Consider the following 24,400-nt stretch of genomic DNA (forward strand, 5'->3'; position numbering starts at 1 on the left):
TAAAACTTCATGAACGCGACGATCTTGCTGCAATCCTTTAAGTTGAGAATTAGTGTCGACAACTGTTGAAGATATGCATCAGCGTATAATCACTTGTCAGAGTTCTACATCCCTTCAGAGCCCGTTTATCACATGTATCGATGTAAACGGCCGTCATTTCGAACATTTATGAAATACAGATATTCTGCCCTTATATTTTAAATCCTTTAAGTTCCTCTGTGTGTGAGACTGAATGACCTTGAGTAATTTTAGTCCCTGAATTCCTAATGAAAGGAACTATCGTTGTGGGTATTTAAAAAGGGTGATATGGGTTAAGTCTGGGTTAAGTATTCTGCTCTTATATTTTAAATCTTATACGTTTCCTCTGTCTGGTGACCTTGAATAACCTTGAGTAATTATAGTGAATTTCACTGAAATTCTAATGATAGGGATTATCCTCGTAGGTGTTTAAAAGTAGTTGTTCCCGTTTATAAAAATGAAGGTGACCTTGAGATCTCTAAAAATAATAACATAAGAACAAATATTTTTGTTTTGACTCAACGTTGTCCTTGAGATATTTGACGTATCTTTCAAAACAACAAAACTATTTGGGGTGCAAACGTTAGATGACTCACACTGTATATTCTAATAAATTAATTCTAATTACTTTGGTTTCGGGGCACTTTTGGCCATCTTATCTGGCCGTACCTTCAAAAACAACAAAAAGATTATTTAAAAAATACAATATATATTTTAGTATACACAATTAAGCACAATTCGAGGGATTAGCTGTTCACAACGACTTTAGCATAGCTTTAAAGCCTAAAGCGATAGTAAATAGGGCCATTGGAATTGTCTTGACGTCAACTATAACATTATTAAATAAAAAATATATAGTAGTAATTAAAAAATCAGGGTGACTAATTTTTTATTTAAAAAAATTGTTTTTAATTTTTTATATTGGAGTTTACAGAAGAATGATTACTGATTAATTTTTGTTGGAAACATTTTCTTGTCAGAGCACCGGAAGTGCCTGAAAAATTGCGATAACATGTAAATAATGAATGTTATTTAATATATTATTGAAATAAATTGTGATATCTGAAATGTGTCTTCACAGGTGTATTTCTTATAAGTACACATACAACTTTTCCTATGTACACAATTCTCATGTCTACAGTAGTTTTCAAGATATGCGTGGAAAATGTTTTTTACCCTCGACTTTCAGGTTTTGACCTTAGCTGTTACCAGGTTTTGAAATATTTGGCGATAAATCCTGCTAGACCTTTTATGCGAGATATAGTTTGCTGAAATAAATTTACAACCGTTTTATTTCTACTAATTTGTTTTACTGCTGTGCCTTTATACGCGATCGTCCCGACGCGTCCGAGCGATCTCGTTCGCTATATCGAGGACCGTCGCAACACCCGTACACGCTGCCGATTTCTCGGGAAGCGCACACGAATGCCGACTCGTGCAAGGCTACGATCGCTCAGCCAACCCTGAGGACATCATTCGCGATCACTTTGCAGCGGGTCAGAATGATCTCCGGTGATGGAGGAGCGACCTTGACCGCACCCAATCCTTGTCGTCGCGACTCCGCCGGACGACTGGGGTCGTCGTAACACCCGTACACAAAGCCGAGATTTCGGGGAGTATGCACGAATGACGACTCGTATAAGACCTTTGCTCACACGGCCAACCTTGAGGACTGCCCCGTCGTCACTATGCAGTGGGTTCGGGTACACTCCGGTGTTGGTGGAATGAACTAGGTAATACGGAACCCGTCCCCGACCGGCCGCGCCTCCACGCGAGGTCGTGGACGAACGCAGGCCACGCGCACGCTGTCGCCTCCTCACGACGAATGCGTGCGAGGAAAAACGTATCGATGTTGAGTTTCCGATAGAAAAATAGGGACGGTTACGACCCTAGTAAGATAAGGTTCGTGCCTCCAGGCACTGGACGACGGAGAGGTTCTAACTAACTTTGAATTATTCGGAGACGATGTGGGAGGTAGAAATAAGATATATTCTGGTGTTCGTTGTATATACAATAACCGCTATGTGACGTTCGCTAGATTTATGCCGTTCACAAGTCGCGCCTAATCTATCGCGACTTCACACAATCGTGCCATCGCGTAGGCATTTACACGAGCCCTGTTCTGGCTCCACGTCTGGGTCCCTTTCTTATAAGTTCATCGTACGTTGCTCACGTCACGCTGTCCCGGAGGTTACGCGTTTTCGTCGTGATTCTCCCGAACGAACGTGAGTCGTAGCATACGAGCACTAGCTGATTGCTCAGGAAAAGTGCCCGAATGACGACACGTACGAGGCGTCGGTCAGACAGCCGACCCTGAGGATCGCCCCCGTCGTCACTATTCAGTGGGTTCGGAGGCTTTCCGGTGTCGGTGGAAAGACGTTAGCCGCACTGACTCTGTACGAAATGTATCGCGAATTTCCGCACGGACGTATACCGAAATGAGCGAGAAAATCAACTTCCTTTTGTCAAGAATTCGACTCGGAACCGATACAGTTGCCTTCGTTTCGTTGTAGTTATTATTGAATTAATAGCTACGGCCGTTGATCGCCGCCTGTATGATTTATGGGCCCGTGTCGTGCGGTTTACACGACACTTCCTCGGTTTGAGGTTAGCACGAGATGAAGGAACGCAGTCGGTTTAACCGTATCGCTCCTGAGTCGGTTTGACTCGCTCGCTGCGTACCGGACCGCCCGAGATTCTAAGACCCGAACAAGCTCGCGCCCAGACGTAGAGTGTCCTAGTTTCGTCGCGCATCGACCTCATTCGATCCGTATCGCGTGGGGATCGATGCGCGCGCACGCTAATTAGTGGGGGATCCTGCGATCCTTCATTAAGAGAAGGATGACAGGACGACCAGGGACGTCGTGGTGGGGGTCCGCGTCGCTCATGCGACACGCCGCCCGATCGATATGTAATCGATACGGTTACATATCGAACACATATTTTTTTTAACTTCAATAATCCATATCTAGAGCCTCCCCAGGCTAAATTTTACTTCAGGAAACCAGAAATTGTTAACTTTTTTTATGTAATCCCGTAGATTTTTATGAGAAAATTCCAAAAATCCAAGTTTTAACCTTATGAATTGAGAGGTTAAAAAGTTATGCGTGTTTAAAGTTGAGCGATTTTAAGCGGCTTTGACAGGTAAGGGCGTTGCCATATTCGTATGTACTCAGACATCGTTCAATGAGTAGAGGATGTTGGTTGGTATTAGGTTCACGTTGGGGGGGGGGGGGGAGTCTTAAGGCCGCTCCATATAGGCCGCAACGGATGGAACAAGGAAAACTACTACGTTTTCTCAATCCATACAGGTAGGAAAGCCTAGCAAGGCCACCTGAGAGGCGCTCGGCAAGCTTGCAACAAAGGCCAAGAGCACCGTGAGAGTTTACTACCTAATACCTGAGCAGTTTACTCCCCTCTACACCCCGGGGATGGCTATGAGCTCGGCATCCGGCATCGGATCGGTGCCTTCCCAAGATCGAAGGCAAAGCAATCTTTGTGGATGCTGTCCAGCCGCCGGATACCACAAGAGCGTGCAAGAACGCCCAAAAACTGTCCAAAGTACAATTTTTCGGGGTAAAGAATATTGTTCATCTGAGTTGTAATGTTATTAAGTAATAGTTGAAACTATAAGGAACAATAAAAATCAGCTTCACAAATTAATTTTAACATTGCTAAGTTATATCTTTAGTTGTGTCTCCCTTCGTTCAAATTCTGTGAATTGTAATGCTTATTTCTTCATATTGTGTTAAATCTCTATACTTTAGTAATACATAATATTTTTTTCATTTAAAACTGTACCTTGTTTACTAAAATGATAAAATTTTAATGTTAGAATTACTTTCGTGGTTACGGATGAGCACGTATACAGTTTAGTAAAAGATACGGTTTCATAAAGACTAATCATTTTATCCCACTTTTATCTTAACTAACTGTGGTGTCGTATCGGTCCCGATATTGGGCAGGTACTTGGATCGCGAGTAGATTTAGGCAATTGTAAGTGCAGCGACTGATCGACCGCTATCCGTATTAACGTTTATTGTACACTCGGAGTGCACGACACCCCAACAACAGTTTATGTAAAATATGTGACACCTCGCGTCCTCTTTCCCCGCGTTCAAAGATATTTCTAATATTTTTGCATTAAGAACTGACATTGATGATCTTCATCTTTTAAACAATTTTCAAGATAAACCCGGCTCAACCCCCGCCTCCCACTTGCAATTGGACTACAACGTATCTCAATGTCATCAAAATTCTAAACATACTCCTCAAAACCCCTTCGTAATGTGGATATTTTCTTTAAAAACTAACAACTATTCTTGTTTTTACAAGGATAATATATAAGGATGTGTGATGAGGCAGGAACGATTTCTATTTCCACGATGTTATAGAGGAGAGATACCGATTGTTTACCTACGAAGCTGTGGAGCCCCTAAAAACATTTTTTTTTTTGGTGCCTCGCACAGCAGAGAACTGTCAACGTGCTCTCGAAAGGCCATCTGGTAATGATCAGCCACTCGCCGGACTCGAGAGAGACAACCGCCGGACTCGATAAGTCCAACCGCCGGAACACACATCGACAGATCTTCGGCAACCTGGCATTTGGATCTAGAGTCCCCATAAATGCCGTCCGGTTCCGGTCTGAATGGATCGACCCTTAGGCTTGCGAATATGTATATGTTATCGACACCACTGTGTGCTTGTGCTGTCATCTAGTGGCTCTACTCGTTAGACGACGCGCGACTCTGAGTACATATAAACATGGCGGCGCCCCTACCTGTCAAAAACGTTGAACATTGGTCACGTTTAAACGCGCATAACTTTTGAACTACTGATCCCCTAGGATTAAAACTTGAATTTTCAACATTTTCTCGACAAAATCTACAGGATTGCAAAAAAAGGTAAAAATTTCTGGTTTCTTGAGGTAAAATTTAACTGCATAACCAACTTTAAGAGCTGTTTTCATCCTTTGGATGTGAATCATTGCAGATAAACAGACATACAAGGTTTGATAAAAAATACGCGGAATTTGTAAATTTCACGGGCTGTATAGGTCTAATTTCTACAATATGTTTTTGTTGTGTCGGTGCAGTTGTCCTTAACGTATGTTGACATAGGTGGCCATATTGAATGCTTAGTCTGTTGTTGGTTGTTGAAAAGGTTACACGTGTTTAGGTGTGCTAAGCAATTTTTTATTTGTGAAGAAAATTAATTATTAATGAAGAATATTAATGCATATATAGAGGAAATTTTTTACAGACAATTATATTTACCAATATAGTTTATAATTTTAACAAAAAAAATTTATTATTAAAAATTAACAAATTTATTTTTAAAAACTAACAAGTTTAGAACAAAATTAATAATAAATGAACCATATGTAAAATTAACAATAATAAACTTAAACAAATTATAATACTAGTGAATAAAATGAATAAACTCAACAAAATGCTATCCGAGCATGCTGCTGCTTCGCTATCCGAGTCATTTTCAGTACTTTGATTGCGACTCAAAATCATTGACTCTCGTGATCTTGCACATTTCGATCTATCCTTACATTCTTATTACTTTTTCAATAGTTATAAAACATATATTAAAAACAAATTAAAAATACATAAAAATGATTGATATATAATTATTGCAAAATTGTATTATGCATAAAAACGGTTATTATATGATTATTATTAACAATTTCCATCCTAATACGCATGTTTCGCAAAAGAAATGTATTTCATATCGTGATATACACGAATATTGAACTTTCCCGGAAAATTCGCCACTGTAACTGTGGCGAACAAACGGCAAAATTTTTTACAACCAAATTTGTTTACAAATATATACTTATTGTGAATTATTCACAGAAAATGAAATTTAACAATATAACTAATATATTTAAAAAGACAATAACAAATTTTCCACGATAGATCCTAAAGGAAAGGTATGGACACTTCTTAAAAAGTTTATAAAATTGAGAGTCGCAAAAAGTGGCAGCTAAAACTATGAAATTCTTAAACTATAATAAGTAATGTATCCGAATATGCATAAATCTCAGGACATCTTTTGCCGTTCTTGTTTTATGTTAATTTGAAGTTTTATATGCAATTAACAAATAACACTACCGTTGAAAATTTGTACAAAAAATAAATCTACTTTATTAAATGTATAAAGAATGCATATTTCTTGGTAAGAACTTTCCATTCCACAGAATTATTATTGCACACTCATTTATAGTTAATATAACATTTTTCGATTTTTGGCACTTTAGAGAGTGCCTCCATGGTCAAATATTTTCACAAAAATCTAAATTTGGTTACTAATGCATATGCAATGGTAATTAGTCACAAAAAATTAAATTTAACAATAGAATTAATAAGTTGAAAAAAAAAATTATTTTTATGCATAAAAAAAAAATTGTTAAATGATGTTTAAATGAATAATAATATGTATTTCCTGCTAATAAAGAGTTCTGCCAAAGGAAATTTTCGTGCATCGTCAAATAAAAATGTAGTGAGATGTGCCGACTTGTCCGCACTGTGCGCCGCACAGTGGGCAATTTGGACGAAATCGGATTCAAAATCAAGGAACTTTCGATAGGAATGCGGTAGAGCGATGAAATTTTTTTTAAATGAAAGCTGAAACTTAGTAGAATATGGGAAAAATAGAGAGATTGTGGTCCGAACGTTTTTTAACCTCGAGAAAATTCGTTAAACGCGCACAAATTCAAGAAAATGTTAGTTTTTTCAATACCACGCCCGGAAAAAAATTTTTTCTAACATGCTATACATCATTTCCCATAGATTTTTTCACGCTGATTTCAAATCTGGTCTCAAAATTTGTCTACGACCTCAGGATTTTGCAAAAAATAGATTTTTGTGACGAAAAACTAATGAAGTCATTTTTTCGTGAAAATGATTTTATAACACTCTAGTTTGAAGGTATATTGTATTTTCATATATAAAATTGAATAAAAGTAATAATAATGACGTATTTGAACGATTTGAGTTACTTACGGAACATGAAGCGCTTCACATCTCGTCACCACTTGACGTATCGCTGTTATTGCTACTGGCACTTTCTGCAAACTGTCTGTGGTTGTAATGTAGTATAAATTAGATATCTATTGTCCATAATTATATTTTCGAAAATCCGACAATATTTGCAGAAGCTTTGGAGATCGACGTGCAATTTATAAAAAATATTGCTACAATATTATCAGTCTTCAAATGCAAGCAACCCTTAAAAATAAAAGAGCTCGAAGAATTCTGTTGGGAGACATATTGTTTTCATTATACATTATTTCCATGGGCTCGAATGAGTCCTACCTTGCATAAGTTATTAAAGCATGGTTGCGAAATAGCAAAACAGTTTCTATTGCCAATAGCTTATTATTCAGAAGATGCAAATGAATCGTGGCATAAACTGTACAGAAAAAACATGATACTTCACTCACGACAAAATAGTCGAAAAAATAGAATCTTAGATGTTTTTAATCGCGCAATGCACTTAACCGACCCGAAAATTTCTATCATATTACTAAAAGATCGATTAAAGTTGTACCGAAGAAAGAAAATAGCAGCAGAATGTAGAAACTTCGTCGAAGAAAATGCGTAAGTTAAAAAGATTAAATACTTACCTTACTTCCTCTGTAAATGAAAATATAATTATGGACAATAGATATCTAATTTATACTACATTACAACCACAGACAGTTTGCAGAAAGTGCCAGTAGCAATAATAGCGATACGTCAAGTCGTGACGAGATGTGAAGCGCTTCATGTTCCGTAAGTAATTCAAATCGTTCAAATACGTCATTATTATTACTTTTATTCAATTTTATATATGAAAATACAATATACCTTCAAACTAGAGTGTTATAAAATCATTTTCACGAAAAAATGACTTCATTAGTTTTTCGTCACAAAAATCTATTTTTTGCAAAATCCTGAGGTCGTAGGCAAATTTTGAGACCAGATTTGAAATCAGCGTGAAAAAATCTATGGGAAATGATGTATAGCATGTTAGAAAAAATTTTTTTCCGGGCGTGGTATTGAAAAAACTAACATTTTCTTGAATTTGTGCGCGTTTAACGAATTTTCTCGAGGTTAAAAAACGTTCGGACCACAATCTCTCTATTTTTCCCATATTCTACTAAGTTTCAGCTTTCATTAAAAAAAAATTTCATCGCTCTACCGCATTCCTATCGAAAGTTCCTTGATTTTGAATCCGATTTCGTCCAAATTGCCCACTGTGCGCCGGCGTGAGCCCGCGTGAGCGCAGGCCTTTAAATGAAAAATTTAACTTCTTTATTATTAACTATTTTTTTATGAGACTTTCACCAATATATTTGTGGCATTATTCTGATTAAAATGATACCAAACGCGATATGATTCGGATCACATTTACACTAATTTTCCGTTGATCTAATTGTAATGGGAAGTAACTTTCATCGTTCATTATACACGTAAATATCATCGGAATTATATCATATTTGGTTTCATTTTAACCAGAAAAATGCTACGAATATGTTGGTAACAGTTTCATAAAAAAAAATAACGAAAAATAAAGAAGTGTAGCGGCGTGAAGTGAGCGTGAAGAGAGAAAGAGAAAGAATGTGTCAGTACGCGTGAAGTGAGCATGTAGAAAGAGAGCGAGGATGAACAAATGAGCGTGAAGAAAGAGAGCGAGTATGAACAAATGAGCGCGAAGAAAGAGAGAAAGAATGAGTGAATACGTGTGAAGGAGCGAAAGAAAATATAGAACGTAGAGACGCGTGCGTGTAGTTTTTAGAGAAGCAAACGAACCAGCGTGCGAGACGGTTGCAAACCGCGTGTAAAAAAGTAATAAAAGTGAATTCCAAAAATACAGCGTGCAAAGTGAATAAAAGCAGCCTAACAGAAGTTTTGTAATTGGATTAGTAGTGGTCTTCTGTTCTTACACCGATATAGCCGACAATGTTGTGGCCGCGACGGCTCTCGAGCTTCGGACACTCACCGCGGTGGTGTGAGTTTTTCCACTGACTTGGAAACGTAAGATTGGCACTGTCATACAACGAGAATTCACTGTATGTAAATTCTACTGTTTTAGTAAACGCTAGCAAATTCTTTGTTGACAAATTCCGCATATTTCTTTATCAAACCTCGTCTACGTATTCAATATTTGGCAAATTTTAAAATCAGCGTGTTGCACTTAAATGATGTCTCTTGTAGGGGCCATCGGTTTCGCTGAATGATTTTTGTATTATTTATGTATTATTGATGTCCTAAGACTGTATATTTTTAAAAATTCCATAATAGCCTTTATTAAAAACACTGATATCAATAAAATCGTAAATCTCAATGATTAAGTTGATTGAAACAGTTCATGATTTTTATGGCAATCTCTGTATGTATATGCATATGTATACTCGCTTTTAACTTTAAGTACTTGGAAATTGTTATTTTATGAATTAAAATTTCAAATTGCCTTATACAGGGTTGGGCACTATAAACAGGTCACCTGAATGACTCGCTTGCTTTTGAAGATAGAAGAAAATGCATCAGACCAAACTTACTCGATATCGAGGCGCTCTTAATCTGATGTCATAAATTTTTTTATAGGTGGAAACGTCAAGGAGATATGAAGGTTAACTCTGTTTTTTTAAATGGAACGGTATGGTTTTTCATTTACATTCTGATAGTATGTTTCAAGACGAATACAATGACCTATTGTGAAGGTCATTTAAGGTCACGCAAGGTCAACTGCAATAGAAAATAAAGTGTCTCAAAGCACTCTTCCAACACTACGACGATTTACATGTAGCATGTTATTTACGTATTCACTGCTACTTCAAGTGTTCAAAATGACGACCTTGAACACGGAGACATAATCTAAAATGTTGCAATACTGATGATACTGCCTGACAAATTTCAGTTGTATCTATTACAGAGCAATCTCTTTTTATACGTTCTTGCATATCAACTGCGGTTGTTGGTTTTTCGCGGTACACTTGTTCTTTCAATTTTCCCCACAAATAAAAATCTAGTGATGTCAGGTCTGGGGAACGTGATGGCCATTTATTACTTCCTGATCGACCAATCCAACGACCTTCAAATGTCCTGTTCCGTAATTCTGTAACATTTCGTACTGAATGAGCAGGGCGTCCGTCTTGTTCGAACCACATGGACTGTCGCTTGTCCAGTGAAATGTCTTCTAACAATTCTGGCAAAACGTTTTTTAAGATTCTCTCGTGTTTATGACTATTACTCTACTCTACTTGTCCACTGACCAGTAATGCATGTTGTGACAGTTAACTTGTCCGTGGTTTGTAAATGTGGCCTCATCCGTAAACAAAATTTTATTCAAGAACATTTGATCGTCTTGCAGTTTCCGTAGGCCCCATTCGCAAAAGTGTAAACGTTTTTGTTTTATTTAAGCATTTCCGATCTCAGTCGAGATCTATTTCTGCTGCACTGAGACAATTTACAGTATACATATATATACACATTCATACATACACAGTCCACACTAAATTAAATCAAATTAGCAGATTACATTTTTTCAAGAACTTAAAAATAAGAAGACAAGCCCCAATATTGGGTCGGGCAACCAACATTTTCAAGCTTAAGGGCAACTGAAGGTTAACTTCACGCAACTGCTGAATTAGCCCAGATCGCTGGAAATCGAAGAGGCTACATTGCCAAACAATATGATTAATATCCTAACTACTATGTCCGCAGTCGCATTTCGGGTCACTAACAATTCCTACACGAAATAGAGACGCATTAAGACTATAATGATCGGCTCTGCACCGATTAATAGTTACAATAAATTCTCGTGAGAGCCGTTCGTGTTTAAACCATGGCTTAGACCTTCCAGTATAATATTGGCTGAAAAATATTTTCCCCTTCATCAAGCCTTGCTCTTTTATAGTCTTTTGGTTTGTATATGCGCATTTCTCTTGAACTCCTCATACAAGTCAGTAAATGGGATTAGTAATGTTGAGGCACTGCAGGTTTCTGTGGCTGATTTAGCTAGACTGTCCGCAATTTCATTACCTTGAATACCCTTATGGGAGGGGATCCAATAAAATTTAATGCCATTGCTGTTGTGATTGTTTTTTAACAAAATATTATATTTCCTTTTTATCTCGAGTATGATACTATTTGTTTTGATTCTGACTTTACAGCTAATAAGGCTTTGTAAGGCACTTAGTGAATCAGAAAAAATTGCGAATTTACAATCCATATTTTAACAGCAATATCTAAAGCGTAATTTAAAGCCATACATTCCGCAGTGAAAACAGAATCCCTATTGCTCAGATTTCTCTTAATTTCCATATTAATCTCAGAACAAATACACGCCGTGCCCACAAACTCTCTGTCAGACATTTTACTTCCATCTGTATACAGGGTGAGTCACCTAACGTTTGCACTTCAAATATCTTTGTTGTTTCTAAAGATACGGATAATATGGTAAGGACAAAGTTGAATGGTACAATGGGGCTGACACGATGCCATAAAAAATTTTGTTTTTATGTCATTTTTTTAGAGATATCAAGGTGACCATTCCTTTTTTAAATGGAACCACCCTTTTTTAAACACCTACAATGATAGTCCCTTTCATTAGGAATTCAGTGACAATAATTATTCCAAGGTCATTCAAGGTCACAGACAGACAAAACGTATGAAATTAAAATATGGAAGCAGAATACCTGTATTTTATAAATGTATAATTGGGCCATGATTAGTGAATGTTGCTTCGTCCGTAAACAAGACATTAGAAAAAAATGAATGATTTTGAAGCAATCCCCATTGACAAAAGTTAATTCTATTTTGAAAGGGACTATCATTGTAGGTGTTTAAAAAAGGGTGGTTCTATTTTAAAAAGTCAAGGTGACCTTGATATCTCTAAAAAAATTACATAAAAACAAGATTTTTTTATGGCATCGTGTCAGCCCCATTGTACCATTCAACTTTGTCCTTACCATATTTTACGTATCTTTAGAAACAACAAAGATATTTGAGGTGCAAACGTTAGGTGACTCACCCTGTATATTGCTGTGGCATTGTTCTTTGACAGCTCTTCTTCCAGCTCTTGTCCATTCGGACAACTTGCTTTCACCAATCCTTTGTCAAATTCTACGTTTATTGGGATTGATGTCATTATAGTTTTAAAATCATGACTAAACACATTAAAGTAATCATGCGTCTCAATTAACTTTCTTGACTTTAGGAGTTCTTCAATACACAGTAGCAAAATTCGTTTACGTTTAGTTCTATTTTTTCTACTTACTCTGTGATACCTTGATATAGCTTTGAAGGTTGACGAGTTCTTATTTGATAGTATTTTACTTAAATAACAATAACATGAGTGCTTTAAACAGTCTTGAATCAATGGTAAACCTGACTCAGCCAGCAAAATGTTTGTGGGTGTAGAAATTCTGTAACCCAGAGCCTTTCTTATTGCGCTGAATTGAATTTTTTCCAGTTTTTCAATTGCGTTTTTACGAGTTGGAAAGTAAACGAAGCCAGCATAATCTATAATAGAATGGACATAGCTCTTATAAAGAGTAATGTGGACCTCAGGATAAGAGCCCCACCACGTCCCGCAAAGGAATTTAACAATGTTTACAGCTCTTGTACATCTTTTTTGTGCATTGCTTATATGTAGGTCAAATGACGTTTTGTAATCAAATATAACACCAAAAAAAAAAAACAGGCTGATTCACTAGACTTAATTACAGTTTCTCCAATTTTGATTTAAACTTTTCCAGGTCGAATATTTTTTTTGTTAAAATGTAATAAGGTCGTTTTGTGAGGAGCTAGCTCCAAGCCTATATCCAACAGATTGTTGCTTATAATGTTCAGAGCTCTTTCAACTAACTTACATCCTTTTTCTGTATTTGAAATTATTGAGTAAATTGCAATATCATCCGCGAACATTGACACTGTAACACTCTTAGGCAGATTTTTCATGATGTTCGTCGCCTAAATTATATAAAGGACTGGACTGAGCACTCCACCCTGAGGAACTCCCTTACTAACAAGTCTAGAGTGGTCTTTTAATTTTTCAGCATAGATGTACCTTTCGTGTATTAGAAATTTAACAAATTGAATCAGCTTCAATGAACAACCCATCATTGCCATTTTGGAGAGCAGCACTTCGCTATTAACATTATCGAAAGCACCGCAAACATCTAGGAAAACCACCAGGACCTCCTTTTTGTTTGTCATAGCCTCGTCTACTTGCAATGTTAAGTTCACCAAATTAAATAAATGCAAAATGTTGCATTTGTTCCATATGTAGGAAGCGTCCATTTGAGGATTAATACTTTCCGCGAAATCTTGAAAACATTTTTTTTTCTTTTCCTTATAAGTCTTTATCGCCAAGGCACACACCTTTTTATATTCAATTAAATCCTGCATATTACCTGTGTGTATCCATTTTTTGTAGGAAGCCCTTCTTAAGCGTTTGATTTTACTGCATTCAATGTCCCATCAAGGAACTGGATTTTTCTAGGCCCTGCGCTTATACTTATATTTTTTTTCCAGGTGTGATGGACTCTATTGACTTAGTTATGCTATTAACAAAGAACTCATACTTTTTGCTAGGAGATAATTGATCATAATCTCTGCTGAGGAAAAGTAAATATTCGCTTTCCAAAACTGACTCCCAACGCGACCAATCTGTGCGGGTAGTTTTAATTTTGAACGATTTTTTTTTTGTAGTATTCCTTTTCCGTATTTATTGTTATATAAATCGGATAATAGTCACTGCCCAGGGTCTCATTCCTCACCTTTACTCGAATTTAATCCGCGATACTCATAGTGGACAAAACAAGATCTATATTGGATTTGGAACTTCTGTATAAATCAATATGTGTATAGGAATTTTCATTATGTAGAAACAGATTTCCACTATCAATAGCATTGCCAAGTCTTAGACCATTCGCATCTGAGTCATGACAATTCCAGTTTTTATTGTGAGCGTTAAAATCACCGATTAGAATGCCGTTTCGCATCGAGTCTATATTGCCAATAATACTATTCCATTCGAGTTGAGTGGGCGTGAAACCCGGGTTCCTGTTTTTGAAAATCATTTTCACTTAATTGTTGATGTAGTGAAATGTGGAATGGGTGAAATTTGTTAACTTTAAGTATTCGCAAAATACTTCGTCGACTGATGCCATTCTCGTGTTCAAGTTGCCTCGTACCAACATGTGGATTTTGTATTACAATTGCTAAAATGTTTATCGTGTTTCCATCATCAGTTGCTTTTTTGGCTCGATTGAAACTTTTTTATAATATAATGTTTGCAAAGACAGAAAGTGAAGGACTATTACGATCGGCAAATCTTTCACTATACACGCGCACCGATTTCCTCATAATTCTATGACATTCACCATAAATGATAACCATTTCCACTTTCTCTGCTATTGTGTAACGCATTCTTGAAAATTGAACACTCAGATTGAATATTACGAAGCCGTACTCTAGCCGGTAGTCAAACTACTAATAACATTTCTGGATACAGGCAAGCATACAATGTGATTGTACGTTTATATTTATGTTCGGTGACCCATATCAATACTTATGTTACGGTGAAATGGGTGGTTTTGTAAAAGAACGCCGCATTTCGGTTTCGCGATTTAGTACTCAAAGATTTCGAGAATACGAAGTTACTTTTATTTGAAACTTGAATGAGCGAGACGTGCCGTAGCAGAAGTAATCGTCGACTGACTCGAAACATGTATTTGGGGTCTTATATTCTAGTATCATTTATTGTTCCCCTAGGGGTTACAATCCGTTCCACACCTCTCTTCTTAACCTAACTCTTAACCTAAAACTTAAACTATGCTTAACCTAAGTTAACCTAACTTATCTTAACTTAACTTAACTTAACTCGCATCCATAAGAGAGAGAGAGAGAGAGAGAGAGAGAGAGAGAGAGAGAGAGAGAGAGAGAGAGTTCTTACTCTTGCTTACGCCACGTTCCCGATTTACTTCTCACACACACACTCATACTCTCAACTCCCCCCTCCCCTACCTCTCACCCCTCCTTTTCCCTACCCCCTGGCCCTCCTCTTCCGGCTGCACTCATTCATTCCATTCCTAAGCATTCATACCTTGCTCCCCCCCGCGCCTCTTCCCTCCACTCCTCTAACCTCCTCATCCATTCCTCTCCCTCTCCTTCATCTCCTAACACCTCCCCTACCCTACCCTGCCAACCCCTTCCCTCATCCCCTCCCCAGCACAGCTCCCACACATGTTCCCACGTTTCCATCCCCCACCCACAGACCCTACACCTTCTCTCCTCTTCTTCCATCCAATACCTTCCACCTCTCATCTCATTACCCAACCTAAATCTAGCTACTCTTTGCCATCTACTCTCTACCCACCCTTTCCTCATATATCCTGGTATCCCCTCTCCCTTGACCCTCCCATACCACTCATTGTATCTCGCTCTCCTTATCTTTTCCCATCTCTCCTCCTGCTGCTTCCTCCTTTCCCTTTTTACTAACTCTCCACTCACTAACTCTGTCTTCTCCTCCATCATCACCTCTGCCTCCTCTGCTGACCATCCTCTCTTTCCCCAGAAACGTCTTCTCTCATTCTCCCACCCACCTACCTCCCCTCCCCTTCTACCCCTGCCTCTTACCTGTTCTAAGCACATCCTTGCTAACTCCCCCCCTCTTCCCTCCCGCAGCTTCTTCTCGTAGCTCCATGCTCTGAACCCCGCCCTCCCTCTCAACAACTCCCTCTGCAACTCTTCCCTTATCATGTATCCCGGCGTGCACCTCTCTACCCCTAGCACCCATCTCAGAAACCTCTCTTGCAGTCTCTATTTGGGGTCTTATATACTAACAGGTAATCTTGTTTGAGGTACAAAGGTTTGGGACTGTTTAATGGGTCAAAGTGTTGGGCGTTGAGTTAGTCGTGAACTTGGGCCTGGTGACGTATTGCGAGGGTTGGTGTCTTGGTCTTATCGGGCCGTGACACTTACAAGAACGGTATGCCAACAACCAGAGAAGACACAGAAGTATTTGAAGAGTGATTTGAGACTCTTTATTTTCTATTGCAGTTGACCTTGCATGACCTTGAATGACCTTCATAATAGGTCATTCTATTCGTCTTGAAACACACTATCAGAATGTAAATAGAAAACCATACCGTTCCATTAAAAAAAAAACAGAGTTGACCTCCACCTTGACGTCTCCACCTATAAAAAAATTAATGACATCAGATTATGAGCGCCTCGATATCAAGTAAGTTTGGTCTGATGCATTTTCTTCTATCTTCAAAAGCAAGCAAGTTATTCAGGTGACCTGTTTATAGTGCCCCACCCTGTATGTCGGAATTATCTGTGCATATGATGAGCTGTATCCTGTATCTATAACAATTTTTTTTTTTTGCCTCAAACTTTGGGAATATAATCTCGATGTATGCCATTATTGATTAAAATAAAAAAAATCCAGTTTATGAAATTAGTAAATTAGGCTCCACTTCCAATATTTGAAAAACCATCCGAGATTAGGAGTATATTTAATAGGTCGCTTAAAAAGTATAAAACTCAAGTATGAAACCAAATTCGCTTATAGTAACAAGTTTGTACTAACAAATTAAATCTTAAAGCAAATTAATGACTTCCGAGGTAATCAACTTACGCTAATCATTTTGTGTATATGTATAGGAATAATTATACATTCAACTATGTGGCGAATAAGTATTATTTATTATAGATCCATGTTTATACATTATGAGATTTGCAAATAAACTGGAATTTGGTGATAAAACCCACGAAGTATCTATGACTGCTATACGAGTTGTCCAAAGGATGAAGAGGGATAGTATTCACAGTGGACGTAAACCGTCTGGTCTCTGTGGTGCAGGTATGAATACTTTCGAAAGTAATCAAATTGATAAATAATATTGCAACTGGTTTTGTTCTATAAACTGATCTTATTTTATTTAATGTAACTGTTAAAGAATTCTGAATTTATGTGAGTTGTACTTTAATGTTATTGCATTTTTTATGAACATTTAATTTTGAAGTAATTGAACAAATATAATTTTAATCTTTTATATTTTAAGTTTTAAAAAATACAAATAAAACAATAGCCAGAGTTAAGTTAAACAAACTTTATTTATTTACGAAATAGCTTTGCTGATGGCTGCCCGGTTACACGAGTTCAACAGGTCACCTGCAGATATCATAAAAATTGTTAAAGTACATGAAACCACGTTGCGGAAAAGGTAATTAGAGTGTGTCTTTCTGACAAACTTGTCACATATTCTAATTCAGTTTTTGCTTTTACATTTAGGCTTATAGAATTCGGTGATACTCCGTCTAGCGCATTAACTCTCGAAGAATTTATGACAGTCGATTTGGAGGAGGAACAAGATCCGCCAGCTTTCAAAGCTGCACGAAAAAAAGACAGGGAGCGCTTGCAAAGGGTATATGTGTATAAGAGCTTTTTATTATACAGACTGTACATGTGAATACAAATATACGATAGATTTATATGAGGTAAAACTATGAATTCAATTTCTTTTTACAGTTAGAAAATATAGATACAGAGATAAATGAATTGCAAGCTGAAATTGATAAACATTTAGAACAGCGTAAGGTAGGACGGTCAAGAAAGCAGAAAAACGGTAATTAACACCAGCTGTTATCCTTAATAAATGATTAAGAGAAAATAACCGCATTTTATTGACAACAAGATAATTATTGTAAAAACTACATTAAATTTAAAAAACTTTTAATTACTGCACTTGTTTAAAAAATATTGAATATGAAAATACATATTTTATCATTTACGTAAGTGAATCTTTTAAAGAATATTATTAATCTGATGATTTTTTTGCGTGCTTTCAGCTGAATCTATAGAGAGAGAAGACACGGAACGATTTCTGCAAGAAAGTAATTTAGATATAATTAAACACTGTGTTGAAAATAACGTCGATGATCCCGACAGTGAAATTCACGATTCTGAGATAAATAGTAGTAACAGCAATTTGATTGTTGGTCTTGGTAAGTAATAAAAGATTTACAATAAATTGCCACTGTTATGTCAGAAAATTTGTAATCTGTGGAATTATTTTAAGGTCCAAATATAGCTTCCATAATATCAACAACTGAAAGAGAAAATGATGGAAAGGACCAAGCAAATACAACGTTCGATACCGTGAGTACAAAATTCTACCTACAATTTTTGTTGGAGGAAGCAGCTTAAGGGGCAAACCTGGTTGAAAATGCTGGAATAATGGTGATTTTGACGAATCTTTTTCGTTAACAATGTTACGAGCTAGGGCTGCGAGCAATGGTTATTATCCCAGGAATATGGTTTCGACTTTTTAGTTAGATACACAGACAAACTTGATGTGTAATCAGGGTGCCGCTAGGATTATAGACATCGAAGATGAACCTGACACAAAGTACCTCTACGAATGGAGTCAAATGCAGACGAACCCGGTGCGAAACCGGGAAGTTGCTAGGAGGTTGTACAACAGTGCGGACAAACCCATTGCGAAATTGGGTGCCGTTCGGAGGTTAGATGACTTGCAGACGAACCTGATGCCAAATCAGGGAGCTGTAGGATGCGGACAAACATGATGCAAAACCAGGGGACTGTTAGGATGGTATAGTTTTCGTGGACGAACCCAATGCGAAATTGAGGAACCACTGGGTAGGAGAAAGGGCCTAGCCGATTAAGATGGTTACAACTGCCCTTAGAGGTTTTTCAATGACTGTTAAACCATTCGAAAGCTGACCAAGAAAAACCCCTCTGAGTAAAATTTCAACCCTTTAGCTTGCCCCTGAGGGTAGTTACAGGGTAAATTGAGTGTAAGTGCACAATAAAGGTATTGTTACCTAAGGTGCACGGTGTTGACGCACTAGCAATGCGGGATCTCAAAGCAATTGTTGAATGCTAAATAGTATTGTTACCGAAGTGTAGAAGGTTAACTTGATTCGGAGGGGACTTTAGACCAATCACAGTTGGATTGACTCTTACGAATGCGGCACGACGTGACTCTACGCGAGACTACACAATTCTGAACCGAAGAGGATGAAAATGAACGGGTTTATATATCCTCAAAATGAGAGATGTTGTCTGTTTTTATTCTAGGGTCGCGTTCTCGTATTTGCTCGTTTCTAATGAGTTGAAGGTTCACAGCTGAGTCTCTGTTTATAAAGTTAAACAAAGGTTAGATACAATCTTGATAGACCTCTGAAAGAAATGCTCTCAAGATTTTCATATTAGAAAATCGTATCGTATTGTCACTGAATCATGATTTGTGCCACCTGTATCCAGCCACAGCATAATCATCCCTTCTATAAACACAGGGGTCGGTTGACAGGTTTATCGTTCTGAGGAAAGAGATTAGAAAAATTCTAATCGAAATAAAGGCAAAGAAACTTCTCCATACGTAACAACAAAAACAAATTGGATTTTTCCAAAACTTTGATGAGTATTACTATCAATTTATGTAAAAAAAAACGAAAATTTTAAATTTGTAAACCAGGTTTCCACCTTGAGCTTTCCTTAATTTTTGTAATGTATTTGTTGCAATGATATGAAATATACATAGTTATCGACATGAATGAAGCGATGATGGAAGTGTTATTCTTTATGTATATGTATAGTATTATAGAATATACTGTTTTAGAATTCCGGTGAAATCGACATTGCCGATTTGGACGACGACGAATTAGATAGTTACATCATGTCGGAGAAGGAGGCGCAGTTTAAGCATACTTTATGGAATAGAGTGAATTCTGAATATTTAACTCAACAGAAAGAAAAAGAAGAAAGGCGACAAAAGGAAAAAGAAGAGGGCAAGCCAGAAAAGAAAAGACGGCGAACCACCAAACGTAATAAAAGTCAGGCGCCAGCAAATACTGCAGGTAACAATGACCATAAAGATGAATTCAAAAAATTTGTTTTACATTTTTAAAAAACTGTTAAAAAATGAGTTTATTAAAAAAATCATGTCATTGGTATTACGATGACTGAAAAAGTACACTTCAGTTGAATGTTGACAAAACCCTTCTATCTTATTCTATTTGCATGCATGTACATTATATACAGGGTGGCCCACATAACTCTGAACAGCTCGATATCTCGAAAACTATGCCATCGATTTTAAAGTTCTTAGTCTTAAATTGCATGGAACTGAAGGGCCTTTCTGACTACATAAACGTGAAGTGGCCTCCCTTCCCTTTTAACGGGGGAGGGGAGGTACCTTTATAATTTTAAATGGAACCCCCTATAAAATGTTACATGTTTAGATTCTACCGGAAAAAACAAGTCAATTTTGTCTGAAACATTTTTTTGTCAGATACTTCCATGATGAGATATAACAGTTTGAAGTTTCGAGTTGTAGGTACTTGAAGCGCTCGGAAATAGCGTTATGGAATTATACGCGCTTGAGTCCTTTGCTTATTCATGAAGAAACACAAACAATAATATTTACAATTCTTGAGTTTGACTCACTTATCTATGAAAACGTTTTCAGTTTAGAGCTGTTATTCAAGTAGTAACATTGTGATTATGGCTACTTTTGACACAGAAGTGAATATGTTATTAACGTTAGGTGTTTTTTGAACGTTATGGGATCAAAAAATGTCATGCAACATTTCATAATTTAGAAAAGCGGCTTCGCGAGCACGGTGAATTGTGTAAAAAAAAACTCGCAACAAACCTAAAGCTGTCAGTAATGAAAATAATAGTGCCAGTATTCTTGCTGCAATTACATTAAATCCTCATATTAGTCAACGTACACTTGCACAAACATCACATATTAGTCGTTCATCAATTCAACGAATTTTGAAACGGCAAAAGTATCATCCATATCACATGGTTTTATCACAAGAGCTTTCGATAGCAGATTACGATCACCGCGTAAGATTTTGTGAGTGGCTGCAGGGTGTTGTGGAAAATGACTTTTTGTGCAAAATACTTTTTTCCGATGAGGCCACTTTTATGAATTCAGGGCATGTAAATAGACATAATCTGCATTATTGGCCGTGGAAAACCCAAATTGGATGCGATGTGTTCCCTTTCAACATCGATGGTCTTTAAATGTTTGGTGTGGCCTAATAGGAGATTTTGTGATTGGACCTTATTTTTTTTCAAGAAACTGTAACATCTGCAAGTTATTGTGATTTCTTAAAAAATCATTTGCCTGCGCTTTTGGAAGATGTGCCACTGCACGTTAGAAGAGAAATGTGGTTCCAACAAGACGGCGCTCCTCCACATTTTGCAATCATCACCAGGCAATTTTTGAACGAAAAATTTGGGAACAAATGGATAGGTCGTGGGGGACCTCGTCAATGGCCTCCTCGATCCCCCGATCTAACACCATTAGATTTTTTCTTATGGGGATATGTAAAGGACAAAGTTATGTTTGAACCACCGACGACAAAAGAGGATATGAAACAAAGAATACGTGACGCTTGCGCTTCAGTGACTCCCGAAATGTTAAAAAATGTTAGAACAACTTTCATTGTAAATATTATTGTTTGTGTTTCTTCATGAATAAGCAAAGGACTTAAGCGCGTATAATTCCATAACGCTATTTCCGAGCGCTTCAAGTACCTACAACTCGAAACTTCAAACTGTTATATCTCATCATGGAACTATCTGACAAAAAAATGTTTCAGACAAAATTGACTTGTTTTTTCCGGTAGAATCTAAATATGTAACATTTTATAGGGGATTCCATTTAAAATTACAAAGGTACCTCCCCTCCCCCATTAAAGGGGAAGGGAGGCCACTTCACGTTTATGTAGTCAGAAAGGCCCTTCAGTTCCATGCAATTTAAGACTAAGAACTTTAAAATCGATGGCATAGTTTTCGAGATATTGAGCTGTTCAGAGTTATGTGGGCCACCCTGTATACGCAAGTTTTAGATTAAACTCTAAAACTAACGTACAATGCACGTTATAATAATAAAAAGTATAATAATAATCGTCCATTATATGATTGAAGAAGTTAATACAGCTAAGATTTGTTTATTTTTATTTAAACAATTATTTGTTTTTATAGGAGAAGCAATAGAAAAAATGTTACAAGAAAAGAAAATTTCGTCCAAAATTAATTATGAAGTATTAAAAAGTTTAAATGTCACTGTAAACACATCAAGCAAGGAATTACAAAAAACTGGAGAACTTACTTACACCAAACAAGAAATGGATAATGCTTCAAGTTCTAGTAAAACGTGAGTATAGTATATATAATAAGAACAGATATAATTGTAAAAGAACTCTTTCGTATTATTTTTCGTTACTTTTTTATATAATAAACAATTCAATAATGAATTTTATATTATTCTAGTCTTACGCTTCTTAGTCCACTGAAATCGGAAGATAAACCTGTGACATCAAGAAGAAGGTCTCGTTTAATTAAACAACAGGAAGTACATGTAACAAAGAAAGAAATTGCACAAACATCTATTGAAGAAGAAACCAAAGTCATAATGGCATCTGTACTTTCAAAGACAGACTCTTGCGATATGGGTAGGTACATATGTAGATTTAACACAAAATACATATAAAGAATTTGCAGTTTGCATAATTTAAATCTTTATAAATGATTTTGTATATACAATAATGTAACGCATTTCTCTCAAGAATGTCAGAATAATGAAATTATTTGTATAAATTAGATGAAACTGATGATTACATTGACGAGGATGCTGAAGTAGATGCTGACGTTGATGCTACAGAAATGACAGTCGCACAAATGCTTGAACAGCATGGATCAGAAGAAGAAAATGATTATGGATATGGTTATGATGAGGAAGACTATTAAGTATTTATAATTTTATAAACTATTATTTATTGTGATTATAACGCTATTAGATATAATAAAATCAGGGATTGAAAACGGTGGTAATTTCGGTTTTGGATCTCGAAGCAATTATGAAGAACCGAAATAATATTATAACTGTTATGAGGAGGATATCAGTTAGGGTTTTGGTTCTTGAGAAACGATATTAAATCGGTTTTATAACTGTTATTTTGGGTTCTGCATTTCAGTCCAAGTTTCGGTTGTAATTCGGTTCCGCTATTTTGTTTTGTGACAAAACATAGAATATACAATGTATGCAAGCAACTAAGACTAATTAATCGACAGTGCGAACCTAAATCTCAGATTTTTCGGACAAAACACAAAACTGTTCGATTAGATGGGGCGGTAAATACTACTAAGTAGACCCAGCTCCAATGACCTTGACTTTGACATATGTTGTCAAGGTCCCCCTCATGAGTAACCTTCACAAGTTGCTAGATGTTTATTAAAAAGTTATTAACCAACATATGCCAATGCTATTACTTTGCAATTTGTCTGTACATATTGTCGCGTAGATGGCCGCGTAGTTTAGGCATAATTTTAGAATAAAGGTGGACTGTAGTAGAAAACTGTAATCCGTTTATTAGGCGAGGAGGAGATAGTAATCTGTTTTCACGTCCAGCCAGTTCGAGGTTTTTCAAAGACTCACTCTTGTTTCTGTTGTATCGTCGATTCCAAGAAGACGCTGCAACGAAGACTACACGGTACGACGTATCGATAACATAACATATCGACACTCGCAACAATATACAGGGTGAATTCGATAAAGCAGGACACCTAAATATCTCCGTTACTTTTCGTTGTACAAAAAAACTTCGTAGGACAAAGTTACACTGTTTGAAGGGCCACATATAACGGTGTAAGGGGAAAAAAATTTCAAGGTCATTTTTATGAGATTTCAAGGTTATCGATGTTTTTTTTAAATGGAATGATATATTTTCGTTAACGTAATGTTGTAGCTGACAAAATAACGAATTCATACATGTAACACAATATGGCCTTCAAATGACCTTCAACCCAGAAAAATGGTATAAATAAAATTCAACGTGTAAGATTCATTTGATGTATTTCTGTTACGCCAAATGTTCAAAAATACATCCCTTGAGCTGCTATACATTCAAATGTATCGCAATACATAACATAATAACAGATTCAGTGTTGACAGGAGGACAATTATGATATTCCTTCACCTATACGTTCGTACAGAATCGTGTTTATCCACTACTAATTACTCAGAAGACCTTCTTGCTATCAGATTTCCACAGTTTCTAAGATATCTCGATCAGTTTATCGATTAACGTTTCACAATGCGTTACTCGAAGGAAGATAAGATTGATATGATTTTCATTTATGGAGAAAGTCGACAGTGTTTAAGAGAACCCGTGCAGTTGTACAAGGACCGATTTCCTAATCGTAATTGTCCATCAGTTTCCGTTTACTCCAATTTGATAAATAAATTCCGTGAAACTGGTAGTGTCGAAAATAAAAAACGTACAAAGGTGAGGACTGTAAGGAATGAAGCAAACACAATTAATGTTCTGGCAGC

General features: G+C 36.7%; 1 protein-coding gene and 1 long non-coding RNA gene across 2 annotated transcripts in view; both read left to right on the forward strand.

Moving 5' to 3' along the window:
- Positions 1-22,947, forward strand: part of Brf (Brf RNA polymerase III subunit) — a 47,582-nt gene extending 24,635 nt beyond the window's left edge. Inside the window, exons 6-15 of the mRNA XM_076799132.1 lie at positions 16,738-16,887; positions 17,158-17,251; positions 17,320-17,452; positions 17,557-17,653; positions 17,877-18,032; positions 18,107-18,186; positions 19,670-19,907; positions 22,051-22,222; positions 22,339-22,520; positions 22,670-22,947. Coding sequence (XP_076655247.1) covers positions 16,738-16,887; positions 17,158-17,251; positions 17,320-17,452; positions 17,557-17,653; positions 17,877-18,032; positions 18,107-18,186; positions 19,670-19,907; positions 22,051-22,222; positions 22,339-22,520; positions 22,670-22,815 — 1,448 coding nt within the window. The 3' untranslated portion in view covers positions 22,816-22,947. The remainder of the gene's footprint in view (positions 1-16,737; positions 16,888-17,157; positions 17,252-17,319; positions 17,453-17,556; positions 17,654-17,876; positions 18,033-18,106; positions 18,187-19,669; positions 19,908-22,050; positions 22,223-22,338; positions 22,521-22,669) is intronic.
- LOC143360460 (uncharacterized) lies at positions 139-757 on the forward strand. Its single transcript, XR_013083278.1, has 2 exons — positions 139-288; positions 444-757. It is a non-coding gene; the product is annotated as an uncharacterized LOC143360460 (long non-coding RNA).
- Positions 22,948-24,400: the final 1,453 nt, after the last annotated feature.

This window comes from Halictus rubicundus, chromosome 13 (genome assembly GCF_050948215.1).
Source record: "Halictus rubicundus isolate RS-2024b chromosome 13, iyHalRubi1_principal, whole genome shotgun sequence".
Classification (NCBI taxonomy): domain Eukaryota; kingdom Metazoa; phylum Arthropoda; class Insecta; order Hymenoptera; family Halictidae; genus Halictus; species Halictus rubicundus.